Below are 23,922 nucleotides of genomic sequence, written 5' to 3' on the forward strand. Positions count from 1 at the left end.
CTCAGGAGAGTGATATCATTCACGGTCACCTGGTTGAAATGGGGCAATTTTATTAAGGGGACATTCAGAAGTCCCCGTTCCTGCTCTGCTGAACAGAAACATTCCCCGCTGTTCGCCACGCGGTGGGGGGGAGGGGTGAAGTGATCATCCCAGAGAATTGGGTGTGTGGGGGAGGGGAGTTAGTTGGGTTTGTGCTGCATGTTAACCCTGAAACCGCAGCCCCTCCTTTTACATTGCAAACCCATTTTAAATGGCCAACCCAACGGGTGCTTGGTATGGGAAATGAGAGCACTACTGTTTGAAACCATTCCCACACGTTAAGAAGGTTAAAAAAGCTAAAAGACTGTGTCTTACCATGGCTGTCTGCAAGCTGAAATCTGTGGCCTGGCACTGCGTGAGTGATCTCTCACACCAAACTGGCAGGCCCTCAATATAAGAGGAAAAATGCGACCTTGTAACGAAAGCACATGTGCTGTGTAATGTGAACAGCAAAATTTAACATGAAACAGTGTACCCATTGTTCTCTAAAATGTGTCTTTTTTAACCACCTCTCCCTTCTCCTCCACCAGCTGCAAATGTTTCTCCTTCACAGAGGCTAGTGAAGATTAGAAAGAGAAAACGTAGGACGCGGGATGACATGTTCACAGAGCTCCAGATGTCCTCCCACGCTGACAGAGCACAGCAGAATGCATGGAGGCAGTCAATGACTGATTACAGAAAAGCACAATATGAACGAGAGGAGAGGTGGCGTGCTGAATCGCGGGATGAACAGAGCAAGTTGCGGGCTGAAGATGATAGGTGGCGTCAGCTTGCAGACAGAAGGCAAGAGTCGATGCTCCGGCTGCTGGAGCATCAAACTGATATGCTCCAGCGTATGGTTGAGCTGCAGGAAAGGCAGCAGGAGCAGAGACCGCCGCTACAGCCCCTGTGTAACCAACAGCCCTCCTCCCCAAGTTCCATAGCCTCCTCACCCAGACGCCCAAGAACACGGTGGGGGGGCCTCCGGCCACCCAGTCACTCCACCCCAGATGATTGCCCTAGCATCAGAAGGCTGGCCTTCAATAAGAGTTAAAGTTTTAAACTGCAGTGTGTCCTTTTCCTTCCCTCCTCTCCCACCGATCCCGGGCTACCTTTGCAATTATCCCCCTAGTTGTGTGATGAAGTAATAAAGAATGCATGAATGTGAAGTAACAATGACTTTATTGCCTCTGCAAGTGGTGCTCGAAGGGGGGAGGAGAGGGTGGGGTGGTTGGCTTACAGGGAAGTAGAGTGAACCGGGTGGTGGGGGGGGCGGAGGGTTCATCAAGGAGAAACAAACAGAAGTTTCACACCGTAGCCTGGCCAGTCACAAAACTCGTTTTCAAAGCTTCTCTGATGCGCACCGCGCCCTGCTGTGCTCTTCTAACCGCCCTGGTGTCTGGCTGCGCGTAATCAGCGGCCAGGCGATTTGCCTCAACCTCCCACCCCGCCATAAATGTCTCCCCCTTACTCTCACAGATATTGTGGAGCGCACAGCAAGCAGCAATAACAATGGGGATATTCTTTTCGCTAAGGTCTGAGCGAGTCAGTAAGCTGCGCCAGCGCGCTTTTAAACGTCCAAATGCACATTCCACCACCATTCGGCACTTGCTCAGCCTGTAGTTGAACAGGTCCTGACTCCTGTCCAGGCTGCCTGTGTACGGCTTCATGAGCCATGGCATTAAGGGGTAGGCTGGGTCCCCAAGGATCACGATAGGCATTTCAACATCCCCAACGGTTATTTTCTGGTCCGGGAAGAAAGTCCCTTCCTCCAGCTATCTAAACAGAACAGAGTGCCTGAAGACGCGAGCATCATGTACTTTCCCGGCCATCCCACGTTGATGTTGGTGAAACGTCCCTTGTGATCCACCAGGGCTTGCAGCAGCATTGAAAAGTACCCCTTGCGGTTTATGTACTCGGTGGCTTGGTGCTCCGGTGCCAAGATAGGGATATGGGTTCCGTCTATGGCCCCACCACAGTTTGGGAATCCCATTGCAGCAAAGCCATCCACTATGGCCTGCACGTTTCCCAGAGTCACTACCCTTGATATCACCAGGTCTTTCATTGCCCTGGCAACTTGGATCACAGCAGCCCCCACAGTAGATTTGCCCACTCCAAATTGATTCCCGACTGACCGGTAGCTGTCTGGCGTTGCAAGCTTCCACAGGGCTATTGCCACTCGCTTCTCAACTGTGAGGGCTGCTCTCATCCTGGTATTCTGGTGCTTCAGGGCAGGGGAAAGCAAGTCACAAAGTTCCATGAAAGTGCCCTTACGCATGCGAAAGTTTCGCAGCCACTGGGAATCGTCCCACACCTGCAGCACGATGCGGTCCCACCAGTCTGTGCTTGTTTCCCGGGCCCAGAATCGGCGTTCCACGGCATGAACCTGCCCCAGTAACACCATGATTTCCACATTGCTGGGGCCTGTGCCTTGTGAGAGGTCTATGTCCATGTCAATTTCCTCATCACTCTCATCGCCGCGCTGCAGTCGCCTCCTCGGCTGGTCCTGGTTTAGCTTTGGCATGTTCTGGCTCTGCATATACTCCAGGACAATGCGCGTGGTGTTCATAGTGCTCATAATTGCCGCAGTGATCTGAGCGGGCTCCATGATCCCAGTGCTAGCTATGGCGTCTGGTCTGAAAAAAAGGAGCGAAACTAGTATCTGACGGACCAGGGGAAGGAGGGAGGGAGGGGCGAGTGACGACATGGCGTACAGGTACAGGGAATTAAAATCAACAAAGGTGGCTGTGCATCAGGGAGAAACACAAACAACTGTCACACAGAATGGCCCCCCCCAAAGATTGAACTCAAAAGCCTGGGTTTAGCAGGCCGTTGATTTGACGGAGGAAGGGGGAAACAAATGAATACAGAACAAATCTATTTTTTACATCTTAAGACGACGGTGCAGCATGACTGATAGCCCTCGGCATCTTCTGGGTGCTTGGCAGCAAATACTGGGCGCTTGGCAGTTAGTGTACTAAGACTGATAGCCACTGCAGTATGACGACGATGGATACCAGTCATAATATACTATCTACTGCCAAAAGGCAACGGGCTGCTGCTGTATAGCAATGCAGCCCCACGTCTGCCAGCCCCACGTCTGCCAGCACCCAGATCGCCCTCTGCCTTTTCTGGGTGCTTAGCAGAAAATACTGGGCGCTTGGCAGAAAATAGCATACTACAACTGATAGCCATCATTGTCAAGACAGTTCAATAGGACTGAGCATGTCTGCCCAGGTGCCCATGATTGACAGCCACTGCAGTACGATGACAACAGTTACCAGTCATAATAAACCATCTACTGCCAAAAAGCAAAAGGCAAGGGCTGGTGCAATGCAGCCCTACAGCTGCCAGCACCCAGATCACCGATGAAGGCTACCAGTCATGCTGCAACGTCTACCGCCAAAAGGCAGTTAGCTGCTGTTGCTGTGTAGCAATGCAGTCCCACATCTGCCGGCACCCAGATGAGATATGGTGACGGTGAGCTGAGCTGAGTGGGCTCCATGCTTGCCGTGGTATGTTGTCTGCACAGGTAACCCAGGTAAAAAGGCGCGAATCTATTGTCTGCCGTTGCTCTGACGGAGGGGGAGGAGCCTGACGACATGTACCCAGACCCCCCCGCGACACTGTTTTGCATCATTCGGGCATTGGGATCTCAACCCAGAATTCCAATGGGCGGCGGAGACTGCGGGAACTGTGGAAGAGCTACCCATAGTGCAATGCTCCGGAAGTCGACGCTAGTCTCGGTACTGTGGACGCGGTCCGCCGACTAGAGCACTTAGAGCATTTTATGTGGGGACACACACAATCGGCTGTATACAACCGATTTCTATAAAACCGGCTTCTATTAATTCGACCTAATTTCGTAGTGTAGACATACCCTCTGACTAGTGCTGGGGGCTCCTTAGCTACCCTCCAAATTCAGCCTTTCAACACAACAGGGCGGTTAGACGTTCAGCTCTGACCACGTGAAGGACGCACGGGGTGGGGGGTTCAGACAGGAAGGGTTACAAGCTCCCCCCGCGGCTTGCCGGGGCCAGTCCGGCCACGCGCCGCCCTTTGGCTATTGGGGGTTAGAAGGAAACTCCCTGGAGTGCGGGGCCTGGCGCCGATAGCTCCCAGGGGCCATGAAGCATCATTTTCTCCCCGCAGAGCCCGGGGCGCCTTACACGGCTGGGGGCGGGGGCACCTGGGTGGCACGGGGGGGGGCGGACGCGCCAGAGGCCCTGCGGGGAGCTGGTGTCCAGGCCTTGCCCTCCAGCTGGGGGCGGGGCCGGGGTGTCCGTGCCCCCCCCCGCCGGTGTATATAGGCCGGGCCAAGCCAGCCGGCTACCGCTGCCGTGGGTAAAATGGCCGCCGCTGTCGCGCGGGGCGTGTCGGTGCCGGAGCTGCCGCGGCTGCTGGCGCGGGACCCCTACCTGACCCCCTTCGTGCCCGACTTCCAGCGCAGGTACCGCAGCCCCGCGCCCAGGGGTCGCACCAGCCCGCAGCCCCGGGAGCGGGAGGCAGGCTCCGGGGCGGCGCCTCCCCGCCCTCAGCCGCCTCCGCGGGGGCCGGTGACCGCCCCCCCGCCTCCCCCCGGTCAGGCTGGGCCCGCGGCCGGAGGGGGGGGGGGGGTCTCATCTCATCTGGGACTCGGTGCTCGGGTGTGGGGCGCTGGGTCCCCGGGCACAGTGTGTGTGGGGGGCTCCTCTGCCACCCTCCCACAACAACGTTAGTGACCCCCCGCTTGGTCCACATCGGCACGGCCTGAGAAGCCGCCCGCCGCGCTCTCCGGGCAGGGGCAATGCGCAATTGGGCCTTGCGTGGGCATTGGGGCGTGTGTGGCGGGGGTGGGGCTGGTCTCAATACGTGTTTCCAGACATCACCATTAAAAACGTAGCCGTGAGAGCAGCTGTTCATAAGCCCGCGCTGCCCCGCACGTCTGGGCCCCCAAACCCGGCAGCTCCCACAGGAAAGTGAAACTGACTTGGTAGCAGTTTTTCTCTCTCCAGTGGGAAACGCCAGAGAACAGGTGAATCCTGGTGGTGACGAGTAACCGGCGTTTTCACCATTCGTTCCCTTTTCATAATCTACCGTGTTGTTGGTCGGCGACGTTGGTAAAGAAACTTTATGTTTATATCGCCGGATGAGAGGCGAACACACAAGCAGCTGTGGGCTGCTGCAGGCGTTTTCAGTACTGCTCTCAGACGTGCCTTTTAAGTGTTATTCACTGCAGCAAGGCGGCCGGAGGGTGGGGGGTTTTTGGTTCTCTCCTACAGCTGCCTTTAAAGTTGACTTGCATTTCAATGCATTACTGCTGCTAAATCATTCTCTGGCCCCACCCCTCGTTGTGACACAGTCCTTGTGCTATTGTGAGTGAGTTGCATATTTGCCTGCCTGTTTCTGGTTTAATCTGTTTCTAATTGAAAGGGTCACTTACTGTGCGACCTTGAATGGCTGTATGGGGGCTTGCAGCAGTTTGTGGCAATGTATGTACATACACCCTGCAAAATACGCAAATTGCGTCACTCAGACTGTTCATCAGTCTATCTCCTGCGTAAGTTGGCAGAGTACAGGATGTTTTCATTGGTTTAACTGTTTTTTGCCTTGAGAGCTTGTTACTGAGTTAAAGAATACACACCACACAAGGAAGACAGTCTTTTGAGCCAGTCTTAAGCTTAAAAACCAAAAGTTAGTTTTAGGTAAGTATGCCATGAGGTAAAATTTCTAATCCCTAGAACAGAGGGTGAGGTGGCAATGCTATTTAGAAGGCACAGATTGGCAGGTGTGATTCTTTATCATTAACAGTGCTAGAAATCTGACTGCATTTATTGTTTTAGTGTATATTGTAGGGAATAACATGTCTACCTTTGTCCCAGCACTATAGCCATAGTCTTCAAACACTATGAATTTGCCAATGTGTGCCAATTTCAGATTGATACTGAAGTTTACTTAGCAATGTACCTGGCTTGTCCATGAAACATGGGCCTCCTATGAGCCCTGGTACGTTGTTACATTCCGGTCAAATGAATGGTCACTTGCTACAAAATTACTGTGGAAATATGTATTCCCTGGCAGCAGGCTTAAAACAAGATGGACACAACACAGAGAAATATTTAAGAATGAAGCAAAATAAGACCGTGAGTTAGCTAGAAGTAGAAATAAATTCATCTACAAATACCCAAGTATATGTATAAAATAGATCATATCTTAATCCAAAAGTTTTGCTGACATGGAGTATGTGTTAAAGTAGATCATAGCAGGAGGAGATTGGAGTTATTTTAGGCTCACTACTTGTCTAACTTAGCAGGAGAGCTAGTGTTAATATCTGCATTTGGGTTTTTGGTGTCATCCCCCGTCTCTTTCCCCCTCCCCCCCCATTTGCAGTTTTTGTTTTTGCAAGCCCTGGAAACATGCATAAGAGAAGTGGTGTTAAAATGGTACAAATGGGGGAAACAGAATAAGGGGGGGGGGGAAAGCCCAACTCCCTTCCTAACTGTTGATAGAGGGGAGAATTCTGTGCAGACAAATTCCTTCTGGCACTGTTGCTTTCAGTTCTTTCCTCTGCCTCTGCAGTTCTCTTATAACATGGGGAAACAAAAGAATCTGGTTTGATTTACTTGTTGCTGCCTGACCACTTGGAATGAAATTATCTAAATTATTGTAAAAATCACTGTGCAGTTCCAGAAAGCTGTGAATTGCAGAGGCATGAAATACTACTGCTGAGGAGGAGGAAGAAAAAGGAGACTGGAAAAATTTCACTTGCTCAGCTTTATTCCTTCCTTGTGAATGGAGGATGAGGGTTGAATTGCTGTCCTGTCACTTTCCCTTTGAAACTGACAGCAACTGGTGAGTTTCACTCTTGTATCTAGAAGGCTTTCCATAGCAATAGGGATGAAGCTGATCAGATTACTACAGATTTAACCATGCTTATTTCCTTGTCATAAAATCTGATTTCTTCTTAAATCTTTGCTTTTCAAAAATCACAGTATAGGTGTCTTAGATCATTGTTACCTGATTAAATAATTCAGGGTTTGGGAGGAATTCTGCAGCTATTAGCTAAAATCAGTTTCCATTAAAAACATCTAGAAGGAATAGAACCCAGGTCTCAAGAGGTTCAATCTGGTGTCCTAACCAATGGACCATGGTGGAATATTTCCTGAACTTGGCTGGCTGTCCTCACTCAGTATTGAAATAATTCTTGGATTTGGTCTTCAACATAAGAAATAACTGTTGGATTTATTTGTGAATTCATCTAGCCACTTGATGGAAGATGTAAATAACTGCTCAAAACTATCAACCAGCTGAAAAATTTTAAGCTTTCCTTGGAGCAAATTCAAATCCTCAACTGTTATTAAGTGTTAGAGATACTGGGTAAAATTTGACTTTTAAATATAAACACTCTTTAAAATGTTTGCCACTGAAACATTGCAGCATTGTGCTAGATTGAGAACCTTGAAGTGGAATTGGCTAGAAACTTGCTAAACAGAAGAGAGTGACTGGGAGTGAAAATTAAAAATAAAAGATCAAATAGTTTGGCAACCGTATGTGTTCATACATCACCAATATATCTTAAATCAGGAGTGTGTTTTTTTTAACAAAAAAGCGGAGATTGTCATGCAATCTCTGGATTCCAGCAGGTGGGACTCTACGGAGAAAGAATATCAAATATTGTGAAACTCATGCTTTAAATTGTAATAGTTGGCAATACTGTAAATATTGAACAGAAAGCAAATCTATAAAAATAGTTTTTAATCTAAAGCAGTTGAGATGCTTTGGTTCAGTTAATCCATAGACTTTATGGAACCCTTTTGGAACTTTCTTATACCACCATCTGGCAAGTATAGTGCTTAGATCCTTGAAAAAGTATTATGTTGGTATTAGGAAGCAAAAGGGAAAATAAACCAGCTTTAATTCAGTGGGTTCAGTAGCTGCTTGGGTTAAGTCTCCTATCTTCTTTTAGAGCTATTTGTTACCTCTCCCTGGCAATAAAGACTTCACACTGGTAAGTACCTAATTCCCTTCCCCCAACTGCTCTAAGCTCTTCAGATCATGTTGGCCTTAGGTTCTGTTTTCATGTGTGTTGACTGCCTCTCCCATTTTGTTCACATCTGAATTTATGCCATAGAAATTGGTAAGGCTGGCATACAGGACATGTCTATGCTAGAAGCTGTAATTCACTCCATCAGTGATAGGTAATGGTAGAAGCTATACTGTATTTAGAATTCAGGAGTTTGTCAAAATATTATCTAACATGACTATGATAGTAGCAAAAACACATGAATAATATCTACATTCAACTTCTACAGGTGATCACGAAATTTCTTTTGAAACTCACTGCTTTTTCTCTGATCTTTCTCTCTGACATGGAAATTGGGCCTTTTTGTGTGTTAACACTTTAGGAAACTCATTTGGATATGCAAAAAAGTATACAAGTTGTGGGGACCTCTACCTTTTTATCTGTGCTTGATAGGTGGGGCCCTTCTCCTTCTCTGTATTGTTGCCTCTGTGCCCTGTCCTCTGCAGTCTCCTCCCTCTAATGGCCTTTGGATGCCTCACTCTTTCTACTTCAGATGGGTATTACCCCTGCCCACTCCCATACATGGATACTGTCTCTTCCTCTCCTCTGCCTCCTGCCCTTTCCCACCCCTTTAATGTTGCCCCAGGCCAGTTCTAGGAAACAATAGTCATGCTGGGGTAGAACAACTTTTTTCTTCTTCTTTCATCCCCACTTAGTGCTGGGAGGGAGACTATGGTTAGGAGTTGCCTCCAAGCTAGCTCTCTGCCTTTCTCTCCTTGCCCCAGGAGCTGTTCAGCACAGGAAGGGGAACAGAGACTTGCTTTGCAGGACAGGGAAAGCAGAACAACATCCTCTGATGGTGGTAGCTGGAACAGCAGTAGGGTGACCAGATGTCCTGATTTTATAGGGACAGTCCCGATTTTGGGGTCTTTTTCTTATATAGGCTCCTATTGGGAGAAATAATGAAGTAAGTCATATAGACAGAGTATTTGTTGGCTAGGACTAACACACATACTTTTTGAGCGTGAAGACAAAGTGGAGATGGTATTAAGCTGTGCTCCACTTCTGGCCTTGTGGGATGGAGAAGAGAGAGGAAGGGTAGTGTGTATTCTTTATATAGTTCAAGAGTACTAGAATGACTTTATATGTATTAAGACCCTGTGGCTTCTCTGTGTCTTTGACAAGGGAAAATATTTACCTCAACTCTTAAGTCTGAAAGGAAAAGCAATGGAATATAATGTGAGGAAAACTCTTTTTGTTTGAAAAAATGATAGGATGCTTAATATTTTGACAAGTAACTTGCCAGGTTTGGTTACCCAACTACTCTTTTCCCTGAATCACTCACTTTCTGTTTGTTCAATTTCACTTTAATATTCATGTGGTGTGGAACTGCCCCTAAAGTTAAACATGTCGAAATTCTCCAACTTATTAGCTTTCTAAAATTTTAGTAATACTCATGGGCTTAAATTTTCATTTCAATCTTTTTTTTCCACTCGTATTTCAATATTTTTCTCTAAGAAGTAGAGCTTCAGTATTGATGTTACATGCTACTATAAATCTAGGTTTTGGTAGTATTAATTAAAAAAAAAAAAAAGACAATATTAATGATGTTGCAAATCCAGCTAGTTAGAGAATAGCTTCTTCTCAAAGTCTTTCCAATTGTCGACGAAACTTTTTTGTCTTTCACGGGTACTTAAAAAAGCAGCAGTGTGAACACAGAGCACTCCTGCCGACAAAGCTTATGCCGCTCGTGGGGCTGGAAGTATTTTGTCGGCAAAAGTGCCGAGAAAATACCACAAAAGAGCGTTCACGCTCACTGACTTTTAGCGACAAGGCTGTGTCGACACAGCCTTGTCACTAAAAACTCCATAGTGTAGACAAGCCCCAAAAGTAGTAATTTCCTGTCACCTTCTGTTTACTTCAGATACCCTTTACTACTTAGAAAATTGACCTGACTCTTTCAGGCTCTGTCTTCACTAGGAAAAAGGTGTGTTCTTATCTTTGATTAGCTAACTTGAGAGGAAATTCTAGATTAGCAGGTCTAGTTTAAGGCTATGTCTTCACTGATGAAAGTGTGACACTTAGCTGTCCTGATGTAAAAATACAGTAGAGACAAGGGCATTGAGTTTTACTGTCAGGTAAAACAGGTGAGGTCACATGGATTGCGTGCAAGGTGTGTTAGTGCTGAGGTCTCTTAACTGCCTTGCAATAAATGCTGCAAGTACCTTGTCTCCACTTAGGATTTAACAATGAGATAATTGACTTGTTTATCTCATTGGTTTTAAAAACAAAACCCACAAATATTTTGTGTGAATGAAGACAAAACCAAAGACTTTGCACTCAAATAAGCGTTAGCAAAATATTTGTGAGACACAAAACATTTCACCAAGAGAATTGGGTCATCTAGAACATACACAGCCCATTATTCAACACTAAGAACAGGAGTACTTGTGGCACCTTAGAGACTAACAAATTTATTAGAGCATAAGCTTTCGTGGGCTACAGCCCACTTCTTCGGATGCATATAGAGTGAAACATATATTGAGGAGATATATATACACACATACAGAGAGCATGAACAGGTGGGAGTTGTCTTACCAACTGTGAGAGGCCAATTAAGTAAGAGAAAAAAACTTTTGAAGTGATAATCAAGATAGCCCAGTACAGACAAGAAGTGTGAGAATACTTACAAGGGGAGATAGATTCAATGTTTGTAATGGCTCAGCCATTCCCAGTCCTTATTCAATCCTGAGTTGATCGTATCTAGTTTGCATATCAATTCCAGCTCAGCAGTCTCTCGTTGGAGTCTGTTTTTGAAGTTTTTCTGTTGTAAGATAGCCACCCGCAGGTCTGTCATTGAATGGCCAGACAGGTTAAAGTGTTCTCCCACTGGTTTTTGAGTATTATGATTCCTGATGTCAGATTTGTGTCCATTAATTCTTTTGCGTAGAGACTGTCCAGTTTGGCCAATGTACATGGCAGAGGGGCATTGCTGGCACATGATGGCATATATCACATTGGTAGATGTGCAGGTGAACGAGCCCCTTATGGTATGGCTGATGTGATTAGGTCCTATGATGATGTCACTTGAATAGATATGTGGACAGAGTTGGCATCAGGCTTTGTTACAAGGATAGGTTCCTGGGTCAGTGTTTTTGTTCAGTGATGTGTGGTTGCTGGTGAGTATTTGCTTTAGGTTGGGGGGGTTGTCTGTAAGCGAGGACAAGTCTGTCTCCCAAGATCTGTGAGAGTAAAGGATCATCTTTCAGGATAGGTTGTAGATCTCTGATGATGCGCTGGAGAGGTTTTAGTTGGGGGCTGAAGGTGACAGCTAGTGGTGTTGTGTTATTTTCTTTGTTGGGCCTGTCTTGTAGGAGGTGACTTCTGGGTACTCGTCTGGCTCTGTCAATCTGTTTTTTCACTTCAGCAGGTGGGTATTGTAGTTTTAAGAATGCTTGATAGAGATCTTGTAGGTGCTTGTCTCTATCTGAGGGATTGGAGCAAATGCGGTTATATCTTAGAGCTTGGCTGTAGACAATGGATCGTGTGGTGTGTCCTGGATGGAAGCTGGAGGCATGTAGGTAAGTGTAGCGGTCAGTAGATTTCCGGTATAGGGTGGTATTTATGTGACCATCGCTTATTAGCACAGTAGTGTCCAGGAAATGGACCGCTTGTGTGGATTGATCTAGGCTGAGGTTGATGGTGGGATGGAAATTATTGAAATCATGGTGGAATTCCTCAAGGGGTTCTCTTCCATGGGTCCAGATGATGATGTCATCAATATAGCGCAAGTAGAGTAGGGGCGTTAGGGGACGAGAGCTAAGGAAGCGTTGTTCTAAGTCAGCCATAAAAATGTTGGTATATTGTGGGGCCATGCGGGTACCCATAGCAGTGCCGCTGACTTGAAGGTATATATTGTCCCCAAATGTGAAATAGTTGTGGGTGAGGACAAAGTCACAAAGTTCAGCCACCAGGTTAGCTGTGACATTATCGGGGATACTGTTCCTGATAGCTTGTAGTCCACCTTTGTGTGGAATATTGGTGTAGAGGGCTTCTACGTCCATAGTGGCCAGGATGGTGTTTTCTGGAAGATCACCGATGGATTGTAGTTTCCTCAGGAAGTCAGTGGTGTCTCGAAGATAGCTGGGAGTGCTGGTAGCGTAGGGTCTGAGGAGAGAGTCCACATAACCAGACAAGCCTGATGTTAGGGTGCCAATGCCTGAGATGATGGGGTGTCCAGGATTTCCAGGTTTATGGATCTTGGGTAGCAAACACTGTCACTACAAAGCAGCTTCCTAAATCTTCACACCAGGGTCTAGTGAAATTCCCAGGGGTAGAGTGTGGGCTACTAGGTTAACTGCTGGGAAAGAACAGGCTCCTGATCCGCATCAGAGTTGGATAATTCCTCTCTTCTCCATCTCCTCTGCGACTGTAAGTCAGGGAGGGAATTCAGATGGGAAGCTGATCAGAAGCCTGTTCTTTCCCGTAAAAGCAGCAAAGAGTCCTGTGGCACCTTATAGACTAACAGACGTATTGGAGCATGAGCTTTCGTGGGTGAACACCCACTTCGTCGGATGCATGTCTTTCCAGTAGTTACCTATGTTAATAAAGAGTGGCTACTAGGCTGCCTTGTTAACATAGGTAACTACTGGGAAGAACTGATAAAACAAAATAACTTGAAATTCCCCCCCAAAATATAAAAATAAAAATTTCATGGAGCTGTACGGATAACATATTGGAAAGCTTTGGAATTTAAGGAGGCCTTAGTGTCAAGATTTGGGAAGCCCCCTTTGTAGTATTGCATAATGGGCTGCATATGTTCCAGACAACCCAAATATCTCTGTGAAATGTGCGTTATCTCAAATATTTTGTTAACACTTGAGTGTTATGTAAGCTAAAGACTTATGTTATTTAGTATATATTTTCAGTCTTTTACCTCTTACCCCACAAGTGGCTCAGGTGTCCCCATTAATGCCTGTAGTGTAATAGCATTTTACGATGTTACAAACTGGTATCAGAAAGTGTTGCCTGTTAGAATTTCCTTCACTATTACCAACATGCACTTTCTATATTTCACCAGGTTTTGCAGCTTCCACAATTTATTAACTATGTGCTCCTGAGCGCATGTTTTCCACTAGCTTGGTTTATTGTGTGAAGCTGTTTAGGAATGAATTCCTAGTCTTTCAATCTGTAATTTGTGCTGCTTGGCAAAAAGCTCTTCTGTTTGCATCATTAATCAAGATAATGTGTATCTGCTGGCTTGGCCCTAAATGTGGGCTGGGGTGGCAGGGGAGTGGAACCCATGCTGGAAGTATAAGACATGGGGGAGAGAATAGTGATGATCTAATTCTCCTGAATTCTTGATGTGTGATTTTGTTTTGTCTCCTTGTTTGGAGGATTGAGAAAACCAATTCAGCAGTCTCTGTAGTTGGATGAACTATCATAGTACATATAAAGTGGTTCATAGTTTTCAGTTCCATATGTGTTACTAACAAGAAGAGAGAACGGTTATCAACTGCCATCGAAACAATGAAGGCACATCTATTTCTACTCAAATTGCTGCTATTGTTAGTGGATGTTTTTGCAAGGAATGTAGCTCCCTTGGTTGGCTATTTTGGTGACAAGATTCTGGGAAAGGTATTTAGTGGGTGCTGCAGACTGAAATGCTGAAGGTAAGTAGAAAATTGAGTTAAACGCCATTAAGGGGGAAGATGCTGGCACTGTTGAGTGGAGAGAATTTGGGAAGTCAGAGTGAGAAATAGGACTTACTTGGAGGGAACAAAGCTTTATGGAACTGGAAATCTCAGTGATCAGGAAACTAGGGTGGGAAAGGTGTGTGTGTGTGTGGAGTGAAAGGGACAGTTGGAATAACAGCTGATAAGAAAAAAATTGAATAGGATATGACTTTTTGCATGTGTGCTATGTTTTGCTATTTTATCTCAAGGCAGTATGATATTAACTCATACTGGAAAATACTGATTATACAACACAATCCTTACAGTGAATATAAAACAAGAAAACAGTGCAAAACTAAATGCTGATGGAAAATTTCACCATAGTACATATAGCGCGTGCGCTCTCTCTCTCTCTCTCTCACTCTGTGTGTGTGTGTGTGTGTGTGTGTGTGTGTGTGTGTGAGAGAGACCATCTGGTTTGTGGAATGTATGATACGATATCACAATGCTTTTGTGGGCTAAAGCTAATAAGCCTGTGAAGCACTGATGGCCTTAATTGTTTAAGTCCATTGGGGGGTGGGACTGGGGGGGGAGAGTTTGTGGATGTGTTCAGTGTGACGGGTTCGGTCACAGAGACCCCCTTGGGACTGTCACCTGATGTGCTGAGACTACCTCTGAGCCAGTTTTCTCTGCCAGTTTGGGCCTCCAGAACCCTGCCTTGTTGAGCCAGACTTGCAAGCCTGCTGCAACACAGACCCAGGGTCTGAACCATGCCCCCAAAGCTGCAGACTTAACTGAAAACAGCTTAAGAAGTTCTCCTGTCTCTAGCACCCAGCTGCCAATGGGATCCAAACCCCAAATTAATTAGTTTTACTCTGTATAAAGCTTATACAAGGTAAACTCAAATTGTCCGCCCTCTAACACTGATGGAGAGAGATGCACAGCTGTTTGCTCCTCCAGATATTACTTACTCTGGATTAATTAATAAACAAAAGTGATTTTATTAAGTATAAAAAGTAGGATTTTAGTGGTTTCAAGTAATAACAGACCGAACAAAGTTACTATGTAAAATAAATCGGAACACTCAAGGCTAACTTAATACACTAAGGATCTAGTTACAAATACTAACTTCTCACCCTAGCTGTTATCTCAGCTACAGACCAACTTTGTAGTTTATGGCCTGGGTCCAACAATCACTCTCCCCCCCCATAGTTACAGCCCTTTGTTTCAGTTTCTTTCAGGCATCTCTTTGGGGTGGAGAAGCCAAATCTTGAGCCAGCTGAAGATAAAATGGAAAAGCTTCCAGGGCATTTTATATTCTCTTTCTTGTGGGCAGAAACCCCTTTGTTGTTCTGTGCAAAATCACAGCAACAGGATGGACTTCATAGCCACCTGGGCAAGTCACATGTCCATGAATGATTTAGCTTTTTGCAGGCTGACGCCATTGTTTACATGTTAGTTTGAAAGCTCAGATGTGGATTGGTGTCTCCCAAAATCCACTGTTAGTTAAGTACTCCCAATTACTTGAATAGCCCCTTCGCAATATGTTGGCCAAACTTCCCCTTATGTGTTTTCTACAGCAAACACTTCAAATACAAGCATAGAGCCAACACCCATAACTTCAGATGTAAAAATGATACATACATACAAATAGGATGAATATATTCAGTAGATCATAACCTTTGCAAAGATATGTGACATGGCATATCTAGCATAAAGCATATTCCGGATCATAGAATCATAGAATATCAGGGTTGGAAGGGACCTCAGGAGGTCATCTAGTCCAACCCCCTGCTCAAAGCAGGACCAATTCCCAATTAAATCATCCCAGCCAGGGCTTTGTCAAGCCGGGCCTTAAAAACCTCCAAAGAAGGAGACTCCACCACCTCCCTAGGTAACGCATTCCAGTGCTTCACCACCCTCCTAGTGAAAAAGTTTTTCCTAATATCCAACCTAGACCTCCCCCACTGCAACTTGAGACCATTGCTCCTTGTTCTGTCATCTGCCACCACTGAGAACAGCCGAGCTCCATCCTCTTTGGAACCCCCCCTCAGGTAGTTGAAAGCAGCTATCAAATCCCCCCTCATTCTTCTCTTCTGGAGACTAAACAATCCCAGTTCCCTCAGCCTCTCCTCATAAGTCATGTGCTCCAGCCCCCTAATCATTTTTGTTGCCCTCCGCTGGACTCTTTCCAATTTTTCCACATCCTTCTTGTAGTGTGGGGCCCAAAACTGGACACAGTATTCCAGATGAGGCCTCACGAATGTCGAATAAAGGGGAACGATCACGTTCCTCGATCTGCTGGCAATGCTCCTACTTATACAGCCCAAAATGCCGTTAGCCTTCTTGGCAACAAGAGCACACTGTTGACTCATATCCAGCTTCTCGTCCACTGTGACCCCTAGGTCCTTTTCTGCAGAACTGCTACCCAGCCATTCGGTCCCTAGTCTGTAGCAGTGCATGGGATTCTTCCGTCCTAAGTGCAGGACTCTGCACTTGTCCTTGTTGAACCTCATCAGGTTTTTTTTTTTTTTTTTTTTTTTTTTTTTTTTTTTTTTTTTGGCCCAATCCTCTAATTTGTCTAGGTCCCTCTGTATCCGATCCCTACCCTCTAGTGTATCTACCATGCCTCCCGGTTTAGTGTCATCTGCAAACTTGCTGAGAGTGCAGTCCACACCATCCTCCAGATCATTAATAAAGATATTAAACAAAACCGGCCCCAGTACCGACCCTTGGGGCACTCCGCTTGAAACCGGCTGCAAACTAGACATGGAGCCATTGATCACTACCTGTTGAGCCCGACTATTTAGCCAGCTTTCTATCCACCTTACAGTCCATTCATCCAGCCCATACTTCTTTAACTTGGCGGCAAGAATACTGTGGGAGACCGTATCAAAAGCTTTGCTAAAGTCAAGGAATAACACATCCACTGCTTTCCCCTCATCCACAGAGCCAGTTATCTCCTCATAGAAGGCAATTAGGTTAGTCAGGCATGACTTGCCCTTGGTGAATCCATGCTGACTGTTCCTGATCACTTTCCTCTAAGTGTTTCATAATTGATTCCTTGAGGATCTGCTCCATGATTTTTCCAGGGACTGAGGTGAGGCTGACTGGCCTGTAGTTCCCCGGATCCTCCTTCTTCCCTTTTTTAAAGATGGGCACTACATTAGCCTTTTTCCAGTCATCCGGGACCTCCCCCGATCGCCATGAGTTTTCAAAAATAATGGCTCAGCAATCTCATCCGCCAACTCCTTTAGCACCCTCGGATGCAGCGCATCCGGCCCCATGGACTTGTGCACGTCCAGTTTTTCTAAATAGTCCCGAACCATGTTTAAATGTGTTATTTAAACTTATAAGCATATTTCCAGAAACATATAGAGTGCAACGTCACACTCAGCATGGTCAGGTAACAGTTGTACCAGTGTGAAGGATAAAAGCTGTATCAGTCTGCTACCATGGAACTATGCTGTGTAGTGAAATAGTTAACACGTGCTTTATCAATTTTGAAAAACACATTTGCCTTTGGGTGAACCATAAGTATATCTAAGAGGTTCAGAAATAAATTTAGTGGCCTAGTAGCATCAAACACCAGGGATATTGGATTAATTAGGATTTTAAAGGGTCCAAGATGAGCATCCAGAAGAGATGGGAAATAGCCACTAATTTAGGACTTAAATTAACAATGCCAGTAACAGTCACAGTGCAGATGAGAAGTATTTCTGAAGGAAAAACGTTATAGGATTAAATAGAAAATGATGGCCTTAATTCACAAGCTCTGTAAAAATCTCAGTGTTTAACAGGGATATATTTTTCTGCTACAGAGTGGCTTGGAAATAAACAGAAATGAAACTTTAGTTCTGTAGGGTTTTTAAGGTAACTTGAATCAAACCTTATTGGCTTTATCCCCTAGTGAATTCTATAGGGGCTCTTCGAAGTGCTGTTCCCATTCCTTAGGGATGTACAGTTAAAGAAATAGGCTGTCTAAGCCATCTCCTTCTCTAAAGCTCTGTTACAAATATTATCTGAAACAAAAAGGTATTACATAGCGCGGAGTATACGTGTGTATCTGAAGTGTTCCTTTTTTTGTACACTGCTGTCCCTTGTGTGTTTCTTTAATTCTAGATACTCTTTCATAGCGTCTTTAAGAATTATCTTGGGTTCTTAGTCAGGTGTTGTCCCTCAGCTAGTTCCCATCAACACATGCAAATCTTTGACATGTGTTTTGTGCTTTCAGCCTGAACTAGCATTCCCATCATTGGGTATGGGCTAAAGGCTGATAACCCTCCCACTTTGCAGGCTAACCCACTTGAATACTGATAGTTCTCCAGTGCCTCCTGTGGAGAATGAGGGATGTGTATCTTTTATGAATATTGTGTGTACCTCAGGTTATCTGCTTGATCTTTCTCACTCCATGGAGTTGAATCAAAAGGGACTCTTGGGAAGATCAAACAGGAAGTGAAACAATGGCAGGAAGCAAGACCCCCTCTGAGTGAACAATTTGGAGGGAGTTAAGGAGAACAATGGCTGGGCAATTAATTGGGAAGATGTTATTTCCAGGCCCCCAGGAAGAGTAACAAAGACGGTTTGCCAAAAATTGAGGGCTTAAGATTAAAAGGACACTAAACAGTTTTTTTTAAAAAAAGTCTGTCTTTAGGTAGGTCCATGTATGTGGCTCTTAGACACTGAAATAGTATATACAGTAGAACCTCAGAGTTATGAACTGACTGGTCAACCACACATCTCATTTGGAACTGGAAGTGTGCAATCAGGCAGCAGCAGAAACCAAAACAAAAAAAGCAAATACAGTAAGTACTGTGTTAAATGTGAACTACTAAAAAAATAAGGGGAAAGTTTTTTAAAAAATAAGATTTTACAAGGTAAGGAAACTTGCTTTGCTTGTTTCATTTAAATTAAGATGGTTAAAAGAAGCATTTTTCTTTTTCATAGTAAAGTTTCAAAGCCCTATAAAGTCAGTGTTCCGTTATATATATATATATATATATATATAATTTTTTTTTAAAGAACACCATAATGTTCTTTGTTCAGAGTTACGAACAACCTCCATTCCCAAGGTGTTCGTAACTCTCTAATAAATAATAGGGAGGATAGTTTTCAGTGGTCTCTATAGCTGTTCAAGGAGAGACAGAGATTGACCTGAGATGCAGGCTCTGTGCAATAAGTCTGTAAAGGTAGACTTGCCCAAGGTTTCAGGGAAATGATAAATTTTAGACCAGATCCAGCCTATGTAGGCCTTCTGTTTTGTTAACCCTCTTTTCTGATATTTTCCTTTGGGTGAATAAGCAATACACAATATGTTTTGTTTTGAATAATCTGTTTTGAGTCCTTTTAATCAGCAGCTGGGCCCTTCATATTAACGTGGTTGGGAAATGGGGACTGTAGCCCAGAGATTCAGTCTTAAGAATGGCTGAAGTGCAGGTTCCATCCTTGAGAGAAGTGAAAAGAGCAAAGCCTGTCACCTGACGGTGCATTTGAAAGGAACTGTGAAGAGTCCAAGGTACAGCTTGCCCTGTAACTGATGCTGTCCCACAATTCCCTTTGTATGCCCAGAGGGACAGGTAAACTCTTCCACAATATACTGGGAAAGGATGAGAATAGCTCATCTTACTTCAGTGCTAAGAAACATGGGATATGTCCCCAGAAGTCCTAGTGACATGCACGGATGAATGTTCAGTATGAAGATATAGTAAATCAACTGTGGCTACTTACAGCTCGACTGGGCTCACTAGGCTGCTGATCACCCAAGTTAACTCCTCAGTGAAGTTGTGCTTAGTGTCTGCTGATTCTAAAAATAAGAATAAACAGGGGAAGGAGGAACAAGACAAGCAGTTAAAGTATAGTCCAGGGGTGGCCAACGTGTGGCTCCGGAGCCACATGCGGCTCTTCAGAAGTTAATATGTGGCTCCGGAGCCACATGCGGCTCTTCAGAAGTTAATATATGGCTCCTTGTATAGGCACTGACTCCGGGGCTGGAGCTACAGGCACCAACTTTCCAATGTGTTGGGGGGGTGCTCACTGTTCAACCCCTGGCTCTGCCATGGGCCCTGCCCCCACTCCACCCCCTCCTCTGAGCCTGCTATGCCCTCGCACCTCCCCCCTCCCCCCCCCAAATCCTCCTGCATGCCATGAAACAGCTTATCAGGAGGTGCAGGGAGGGAGGGGGAAGGCACTGACCACCGGGCTGCCAGTGGGTGCTAGGTGCTGGGAGCGGGGTGGGGTGGGGAGGGGGAGCTGATGAGGGGCTGCTGATGTATTACGGTGGCTCTTTGGCAATGCACATTGGTAAATTCTGGCTCATTCTCAGGCTCAGGTTGGCCACCCCTGGTATAGTCGCTACTCGAATTCAAATAATTAATCTTTACCCGAGTAGACCAGTACTGACATCAGGCCCTGATCTTGCAGCTGACTTTGTATGACATGACCCTTGTAGTATTCAGTGGGGTCTCAGCAATTACAGAAGTCTGAATGTGTGCAAAAGAGGTAAGATCAGGATTTTAATCATAGCCTAATTTCACTACTGCAGATCACTTCCAACTGTCTTTCTAAATTCTTGTTCTAATTCAAGGAGTCAAAAATGTTTCCACTTTGCTACTCTTGAGCTACATAGTGGATCATACTGTTTTGCATTCTTACAGCACTCTTAAAATTGACAGCCTAGTTTCCAAAAGCTGCCTCCTACCTCTCAAAGTTAATACCCATGTACTCATCCTCTTCTCTCACACCTTCCACACCTATTTGCTCTCACCCTGTCTTGTAATCGTAGCGTCTTTTATATTTTCTACATTTCTACAGTAGGGGTCCAATCATTATGCTATCCCATCAGCTCACTTGCACTTTTAAAACCTTGCCTTAAACACCACCATACATTTCTTTATATACATATTGATTAGAGGAAAAAATAATCATGTCAAGTGCAAAAATTGCAGTTTGGTGGGTAAAATGTTTAAAGTGTATATAAATAAATAAATATTTTTGCTGCAGAAGAAGAGATTTTTAAGGGCCATTGTTTTAGCTGTAATCCAATCTCTCCAAAGGTCTGTCTAGAGACTGCAGTTGGGAGCCTGCTTCCCAGTGCAAGTAGACACACGTGCTAGCTCTGCTTGGGCTAGAATGCTAAAAATAGCAGTGTAGCCAGGGATAACACAGGTGGAGTCTCAGGCTAGCTGCCAGAGTATATTTCCAGGGGGTCAGGTGGCTTTATATCAGGTGGCTAGCCTGAGCTGCCTCCCACATGCTACTCCCAGCTACACTGCTATTTCTAGCATGCTAGCTCAAGCAGAGCTAGTGTGGGCATGTGTACCTGCACTGGGAAGCAGGCTCCCAGCTGCAGTGTAGACATTCAAACACTGATGAGTTTTGTTGATTTCAGCTGTAGCTGGATCCATGAGCAGCAACAGAAGCACTGAGCTGTCTGCGTTCTGACTTAGGAAGGCCGGCAGTATTGTTTGTTAATATTGGCAGTGTTATTTTCGCAAACACTAGGACTAGAAACTTATTTTTAAATGAGAGCTTTCAGTTTGCAAAAATTGATGGCTTAGCTCCTTTTCTAGCTCTGATGCTTTTTTGGTGCAGGTAGCTTAACTATGCTTATTCAGAACTTAAAATATTCCAATTTGGTTAAAGTTGAAATTGATTTTCTCTAACAGTGCATTCTCTAATGCTGCTGTTAGGATCAAAGGATCTGAAATGTAGTGTCTTGGATAGAGCAGCTGATAGAGGCTGCAGTAGATCTGTAAAGTCTACAGTTTCACACAATTGCTGTTAATCAGATTGGGGTGCAAGAATGGCATCTGTGACAGGCTCAAACTGTGCCCCATCTGGTCTTGGGATCAGAGACATGTAAGCGTTCTTGAAAGCCACCTTTGTGCCTTCACCTGTCCTGCACAGGCCCCTGATGCATGGACCAGCTCCTCTGGTCTAGCCAATGTTGGGTGGATTTCTTATCCATACCTTGGTATATAAAATAAAACTAAAAACATGATATCCAGTCTAAGAAAATATACAAAGTGCTAGTTTTTTAACTTGCTTTCATATAGAGAATATGCCTGTCTCCATACCACTTGCTCATCAAATGCAAGATGCTGCATTCAATGGGAATACTTGTGGAGTAGGATATAACTCTGTTATAGGATGGCTGAATGGGCCTTCTAGTAGCTGTAATTAAAACAACTATGTAAACTAGTCTAAAATATTTGAAAAGTAATGGGAAGAATCTACTGTAACTGGGGAACTTGAGATGGTTTCTCTTTATTCATTCCTCTTGTGCAAAAGTGATGCAGGGTAAGTTGGAGGTTAGTAAACAGAGTGGAATGTCTGATTTGCAGATTTAAATTGCACCCTAAAAATATCAATTGTGGAAAGTCCAAGCAGAAAAATGAATGTGGCTTGAAGAGATTCATAGATTACAGAGCTAGAAGGGACCACTGTATCATCTATTCTGACTTCCCTGAATTAATTCTTGATGGAATTAGAGTATATCTTTTTTAGAAGACATACAATCATTTTAAAAATTGCCAGTGATAGATCCACCACAACCCTTGATGAACTGTTCCCACAGTTAATTATCCTCACTGTTGAAAAATTGTGCTTTATTTCCAGTTTGAATCTGTCTAGCTTCAGCTTCTAGCCATTGGATCTTGTTATATCTTTGTCTGCTAGATTGAAGAGTCCTCTATTATCAAATATTTTTTTTCTCCATATAGTGATCAAATCCTTAACCTTCTCTTTGTTTAAACTGAACAGCTCAAGCTCCTAGAGTCTATCGCTATATGGCACATTTTCCAATTCTTTAATTATTCTCATGGCTCATTGAATCCTCTCCAGTTTATCGACCTCTTTCTTGAGTTGTGAACACTAGAACTGGACACAGTATCCCAGTTGCGGTAGCACCAGTGCCAAGTGCAGAGATAATATATCGCTGCTTTTATTCCTATTAATACGTCTAAGGATTGTATTAGCACTTTTGGCTACACAGTTGTACTGGTAGCTCATATTCAGCTGATTATCCACCAGGACTCCCAAGTCCTTTTCAGAGTCACTACTTCCCAGGATAGTTCCCCATCCAGTAAATATGCCCTGTATTCTTTGTCCTTAGATCAGAGGTGGGCAAACTACGGCCTGCGGGACCCTCCTGCCCGGCCCCTGAGCTCCTGGCCTGGGAGGTGACCCCCGGCCCCTCCCCTGTGGTTCCCCCTCCCCCGCAGCCTCAGCTCGCTCTGCTGCTGGCGCAATGCTCTGGGCAGCTGGGCAGCATGGCCTGACCCGGTGCTCTGTGCTGCGCGGTGGTGTGACTGGCTCCAGCCACAGCTGTGCCGCCAGCCACCGGCGCTCCAGGCAGCGTGGTAAGGGAGCAGGGGCGGTTGGATAGAGGGCAGGGGAGTTTGGGGTGGTGGTCAGGGGAGGAGGTGTGGATGGGGTCGGGGCGGTCAGAGGGCAGGGAACGGGGGGGTGAATGGGTACAGGGGTCCTGGGGGGGCATTCAGGAATGAGAGGAGGGGTTGGATGGGGCGGCGGGGGGCAGTCAGGGGTGGGGGTTCCAGGGGTGGTCAGGGGTCCTGGGGGGGCCATCAGGGAACAGGGGGGTTGGATGGTGCAGGAGTCCCGGGGGGGGGGCACGTCAGGTGGCAAGAAGCCGGGGGAGGGATAGGGGGCAGGGGCCGGGCCACGCCTAACCGGCCTTCCATACAATTTCCAAAACCTGATGGGGCCCTCAGGCCAAAAAATTTGCCTGCCCCTGCCTTAGATGTACATTTTTACATTTGAGTATATTGAAACACATTTGCTTGCACCCAGGTTGCCAAGCAATCTAGATTGTTCTGTATCAGTTGCTTGTCACTTGTCCTCTCTTATTTGCCACTCCCCAAATCTTTGAGTCCTCTGCAAACTTTCAGCGATTTTTGTTGTGGTGGTGTTTTGTTGTCTTCCAGGTCATTGATAAAAATGTTTGTGTAGGTCCACAAACTGATCCGTGCAGTATCTGTTCAGTGTGCTTCTAGCAGGGTCCTGTTTACAATTACAGTTTGAGACCTGTCAAGACCGTTTTTAATCCACTTAATGTGTGACATGTCTATTGTGTATCATTCTAGGTTTATCAATTTTTTTGTGCCGTAGCTAGTCAAATGGCTTACAGAAGTCTAAGTATATTACATCAGCAATTGCCTTTTGTGATGACTTGGGGAATCTATATAGCTTATGAATTGTTTGAAATCA

At 45.3% G+C, this 23,922-nt stretch overlaps 1 protein-coding gene across 1 annotated transcript in view; it reads left to right on the forward strand.

The window, feature by feature from the left end:
• Positions 1-4,358: 4,358 nt before the first annotated feature.
• The window catches only part of GBE1 (1,4-alpha-glucan branching enzyme 1), a 296,161-nt gene continuing 276,597 nt past the window's right edge, over positions 4,359-23,922 (forward strand). Inside the window, exon 1 of the mRNA XM_065399789.1 lies at positions 4,359-4,468. Coding sequence (XP_065255861.1) covers positions 4,368-4,468 — 101 coding nt within the window. The 5' untranslated portion in view covers positions 4,359-4,367. The remainder of the gene's footprint in view (positions 4,469-23,922) is intronic.

The sequence above is a fragment of the Emys orbicularis genome, chromosome 1 (assembly GCF_028017835.1).
Source record: "Emys orbicularis isolate rEmyOrb1 chromosome 1, rEmyOrb1.hap1, whole genome shotgun sequence".
Classification (NCBI taxonomy): Eukaryota; Metazoa; Chordata; order Testudines; family Emydidae; genus Emys; species Emys orbicularis.